We start from the raw sequence: 6,138 nt of genomic DNA, 5'->3' as shown, positions 1-6,138 counted from the left end.
TCTCTTAAAAAAAAAAACATACTCCGAACCACATGCCCCGAGACTCTCTCTCATCCTGCACTTACCTTATCTATGTTTACGGAAGGACAAGCACGACATAGGTTCCAGAAATGATTAATCATGAGTACTGATTACAAGGGACACGTTTCCTCTGACAAATCCCCACGGGACTGAAGTAATTCCTCGGAAATGATGGGCGACAAAAGCCCTGTGTTAGCCCGCGGTCACTTCCCACTCCCTTGCCTGTCAACTTGTGCTGTGAGAGCCTCTGGGCCGGCGCATGTCGCTCTGCGCAGAGTAGGATGAAACGGGGTTGCCTGTGCCATGTGCTACCGCTCGCACCGCTCGCACACTTTCGATTTTTGCCCGGACAAAACCCTATGGAAACCGGTGCGTGGCGACTGCTGCAGAGGGCCTGACCGATACTCGTTATCCGCCTGTCTTTCTAACAGCCTCAATCAAGCGCCCGTGGCCCTGGAACCCCGTTTAGGCTGACTTTCGCACATCTGGCATACGGCTCCAGGGACAGGCGAGACGCTACCGTTATCGGATTTCAGTCGTGACCGAGTCCAGCCTTGCGACCGCGTGTAGGAGGAATGAAGTATTCGAACTTTCCAAACGCTCTAGCTCCGCGGCCGCACTTCGATAAGCCCGGAGCCGCCGTGTGTCTCCTATACGGGAGGGAAAATGTAAAAAAAAAATGTTTACCTCAGGATATATCGAATGTCATTTGCATAAAATTAATTAAATACACGCGTTTACTCGGTAAAATCCTCCCAACCACCTACCCTAATCAGCGAATACAAAATTATATTTTCTTTCACCCGGATCGGAAAATAAGTTAATATGGATCATCGTAGTAAGAAATATACATATATAAAACACATTAATACAAGCATCGTAGGCAAATGTGCAAGAGTTGACAAACGCACAATCACACAGTTTATATACGCAAACACAGACAATACACACGCGCGCGCGCACATGATGAGTACCGTGCTACTACTCTACGCTCGACTCAAGCTTACACATTCGAGTCCCGTGCTATCTCTCGGGTTATTGGGAGGGTGACGCTGCTTCCTCCTTCGAGGATTCTCTCTCTTTCTTTTATCTTTCTCTTTCTCTTTCCCTTTCTCTCTCTCTCTCCGTATGTATGTATGTGTATATAGGACACTCTCTCTCTCTCTCTCTCTCTCTCTCTCTCTCTCTCTCTCTCTCTCTCTCTCTCTCTCTCTCTCTCTCTCTCTCTCTCTCTCTCTCTCTCTTTCTCTTTCTCTTTCTCTCTCTCTCTATATATATATATCATATATATATATATATATATATATATATATATATATATATATTATACTTCAGTCCCGTGGGGATTTGTCAGAGGAAACGTGTCCCTTGTAATCAGTACTCATGATTAATCATTTCTGGAACCTATGTCGTGCTTGTCTTTCCGTAAGCATAGATAAGGTAAGTGCTGGATGAGAGAGAGTCTCGGGCCCTGTGGTTCGGGGTATGTTTTTTTTTTTGCAATGTGTATATATATACACATTGCATATATATATATATATATATATATATATATATAACATATATATAACATATATATATTTATATAATATATTATGTGTGTGTGTGTGTGTGTGTGTGTGTGTGTGTGTGTGTGTGTGTGTGTGTGTGTGTGTGTGTGTGGATGTGTGTGTGTGTGCATAATAAATATACATAAATAAAAACATACATGCATACATATTCAAAGCTACATATAATATACATATATTTATATATAATATATATACACACATATACAAACAATATGTATCAGTATACAAACATACATACATATTGACAAATATGTGTACTTATATGCATAAATATGCATACAAATATAAACATTCATTCATGCAAATACATAAACACATATAACATATATATGTATAAATACACATATATACATATGCATATAAATATATGTATCTATACATATATTTACATATATATATATGCGTATATTTGTATATTTATATGCATATATATACATATTTATATACATATATATATACATACATATATATATATATATATATATATAACATTTATACATTTATACGAACACACACACAAGCACTCCACAGGAAGGTTTGCTTTCCGAACACATTCCACCGCGGCAAATGAAGACAACGGTACGGCGGTCACACACTCGTAAAAAAAGGACAAAATAAAACAAATAAATAAAACAGGCGTTTTTGAAGTTGATCGAATGCCAAAGCCATATTGAAAATATCTGAAAGTACATCGAGAATGAGCAGAGCAACATATGAAATAAAAATGAAAAAAAAAATCAAAGGAAAGAATAAAAAGACAATGAAAAATATGATGATGAACACATCACAACTCCCCGCCAACCGCAATTATTTCCTTTCTTCCACGGAACATTAGAAATAAGAAGAAAAAAAAGACAGACAAAGACTTTATTGAATAGCCAACCCAGTCGCCCTCCTTTTATACATTTTATTCACCGTATATCACGAGTCTAGCCAGTCTGGCGGAGCTGTCACAGAGTCTCGAGAGCACCTTGGCCGAGACGTATCGTGCATGCAAGAACGAAGATAAGGTTGCTGTTGCTATATGCAGCACACGGAATATCTCGTCTCCTCGCTCATGTTTGGTTTTTGTTTTGTTTTTTCTTAATTCCATGTTGCTTGCACTGATGTTGGGTATTAGTTGTACAATTAAGTATTGTTCACTGATACATTTTTAAACAATCTAATCTTATATTGATCTTCCATAAATTCGTAAGATTGCAAATATAATGTATATATATTACCTTATGATGACCAGGATGTTGATAATTTCGATTCCAAATATACAATTGTGCAAACTACACAGAAAGAAAAAAAAGGTCATCAATTTTCTCTTGATGACCAAGACAGTATTTTTTTTTTTCAATTGAGTTATTCATTAATTATGAATGCATTATGAAAAAGTCCGCTAAAAATACGTTTTCTAAACTAAAAAGTAACTAGTAGCAAAATATTAGTAGCAACAGGTCTCATTTCTTCCTCGTAAACCACAATAGCAACCTGTTACAGCTTGGTTCAGCATTTCAGGTACTGTTACTACTACTATTGATGCTGCTACTATTAGAACTGCTATTACTACTACTGCTGCTGTAGCTGCTGCTGCTATCATTTTATGTTTTATAATTAATGGCCTCAAGTGACGCATATGAATATAATTATCACTTAACTTACACCACGCACATAATTTTTTTTTTTTTTTAAACATTACTATTATTACTGCTACTAACACGTTTTAAACATCACTACTACTGCTACTATTACTACTAAAGAAAAATAGCAGCGTTTCATTCATAAAGGAAAACCGAAGTCTAAAAATATAAAAACGTGCTGCAAATCAACTGACTGATCGATGCCGGAAGGTTTAGGTTTTGGTTTAATAATTTAGCTTGTTTGCATTAACAATATTAATACAGGCATGGGCATTATGTTATTTTATCATCGATTATACAACTCTGTTCTTTACTGGGTATTTCACACACACACACACACACACACACACACACACACACACACACACACACACACACACACACATACACACATACAAACACACACACATACAAACACACACACACACACACACACACACACACACACACACACACACACACACACACACACACATACACACATACAAACACACACACATACAAACACACACACACACACACACACACACACACACACACACACACACACACACACATATATACGCCACGCGTATATGACTTATATAAGATATAAACACAAAGGTACTGTATGATCAAAATATCAGATTTTTTAAAACTTTATCATAACTGAATTCTCTCGGGTTGGGGTGTAAGTGTTTTCCATGTAAAGGCACGGAAAATGATAACCTCCGGACAGACTTTGACAAGCGATGTCTTCACTCTGTCAGTCTTGGGTTAAATTAAAATGTAAATATTTGATATTCTGGGTTATCACTCTTTTTGTCTCTCGTTTTGTTTTCGCTTTACATTACTCTGTCTTTCTCCTCTAGATTTCTCACTTTTTGTTTCTCTTTCCTTTCTCCCTCTCTCCCTCAAACTCCCTCCCTTCATTCTCCCCGCTCCCCCTCCCCATTCTCCTCTCTCCCTCACCGTCTTTCTCAAAAATCAAATGCAGAAATCAGACTGTACATTCTTATATTAAGCAATTAACCCAAATCTGATGGTATAAATATTGATCGGGAAGATTAAATCAACATGATTAACTTAATCTATCTATTTGACCATCTATCTACCATCCGAAGTACTAAGAGCCATTTCTAGTCATCACGCATCTGGCAGCCTCCAGGAAACACGTGTTTGCAGTCAGACTTCCAAACTTCACAACTGCATTCATTTGTATGTCTTGTATCACTGGCTGTCACACTACACACTAACACTCACAATGCAGAACTAGGAAACTCCACGCACTTCAATTTTGTTTTCTTCTAAAACTATGTAACGATACAAAATTTAACGATTAGTCTTGTCTTACCTTATTCAAAACAACGTCGTTGGCAGTGCCTCCTTCTATCTATTTTCCTTTTTATCACTATTCAGTCTGTCTCGAAGCCCTTTATTCCCTCCACTTTGTCTGTATACAAAATATTAGTCACTGACCTCCACATTTTATATCAAATGAATGACACAAAGCAAATCACACGTATTTGACACAGGACAGAGGGAAACTGAAGAAAAGGGTTGTTTTTGTAATGTTGTTGCTGATTGGCTGCGCTGATGCCTATCTGAGTTGAAAGACTCGCTCTCATTGGCTTTAGTCCTGTAGGCTGCATGCACGTATATAAACATAATAAATAAGTAATTGAATGAATAAATACATAAATAAATAAGGTTATATGAGCAGTTTATATTCAAATGATAGTTCATGACGTATAAACGAGTTTGGAATGCATAATTTACGTTTAAATGTTTTTCATTGTCAATTAACAAAGCCTCTTCAGGCACTTTGAAATATTATTTAAATGGAACCTCTTATGGCCTCACAGACTTGGTATAAGAATTTATTGGATAAACAGTTATACTGTAAATTTTTGGGTTTATCCAGATGCTTATTAATAACTAATGATAAAAATACTTTTACCAAACTGTTGACATTAACCTCCCAAAACTATACTAACATGTCTGATTTACAAAGTATAAGTCATGAATTGATGAGAAGATATTATCGTTTCTGTTGAGCATGTTTTACTGTAAATAAAACATGCAGATACATGTGCTTACAGAATAAACAAGATAAGATATACGGTTACGTCTGAAGAAAACTTAGCATAGGCCTGCATTTCTTACAAGGCGTTCCCAATTTAAAATTACATAGGATTTGAATTACTGACTATAGAAAATAGAAGTTTTAGTGGGTATAATAAGCTAGTTCAGTTATTTCAGCAGGCATAATTAATTCAAATCACATATATTTACTTTATTTTTTCATACGACCCAAGTCCATTTTTATTAAACCTATTATTACTCAAAGCAAATTATATCATCACTCATCAACAATAGTAAGAGCTTGTTGAGTATTCTCACCAACCAGAAAATCCGTTTTATTTTATATTACATATACTGTAGCGCATGTCCCTGATACCTACAGATAAAAAATAAATGGTACATAACCTCAAATATGAAATGCTAGTCTACATCAGAACTGAAGTATTACACAAGAGTGAAATGTGGAGTCCTGATTCCAGACTATTCCAGGTATGTCTTGACTTTCTTAAAACTGTCATCATAGCTCGCCGAAATATTCACGTCTCAGTTCATCGTACACTTGTGAAAGAGGCATGAATGCGAATGAGAAGATTTCACATAATTAATAATAAAGAAATAATTATTTGTGGTATTAATTCCCATTTTTACCTTTCCATCATGGCTTCTATCATAATCGTTAATAAAATTAAATTTTAAGAAAAATCTATTTGGCAAAATACACATACACAGCAAAGGAAGAAGAATGAAGGAAGAGACAAATAGAATAAAGGAGGAGAAAGAGCGATAAAGAAAGAAAAGGAAAAATAAAAGAGTGAAAAAATAGATGAATATCTCAAGAGATTTTTTCCGGTAAA

General features: G+C 36.0%; 1 protein-coding gene across 15 annotated transcripts in view; it reads right to left on the bottom strand.

Annotated features, from left to right (window-relative positions):
* Window positions 1–4,583, bottom strand: part of LOC125042989 (proteoglycan 4-like) — a 649,815-nt gene extending 645,232 nt beyond the window's left edge. For 6 of the 15 annotated variants that reach the window (XM_047638875.1, XM_047638887.1, XM_047638880.1 and 3 more), the window contains exon 1: window positions 66–186. In XM_047638875.1, the coding sequence (XP_047494831.1) occupies window positions 66–122 (57 nt within the window). In that variant the 5' untranslated portion in view covers window positions 123–186. Of the gene's footprint in view, window positions 1–65; window positions 189–4,553 lie in introns of those variants that run through there. The other 9 variants (XM_047638876.1, XM_047638878.1, XM_047638892.1 and 6 more) reach the window with 5 other exon arrangements.
* Between the last annotated feature and the right edge of the window lie 1,555 nt (window positions 4,584–6,138).

Source organism: Penaeus chinensis, chromosome 33 (genome assembly GCF_019202785.1).
Source record: "Penaeus chinensis breed Huanghai No. 1 chromosome 33, ASM1920278v2, whole genome shotgun sequence".
In the NCBI taxonomy this organism is placed as follows: Eukaryota; Metazoa; Arthropoda; class Malacostraca; order Decapoda; family Penaeidae; genus Penaeus; species Penaeus chinensis.
This window is presented reverse-complemented; position numbering and strand designations above follow the sequence as displayed.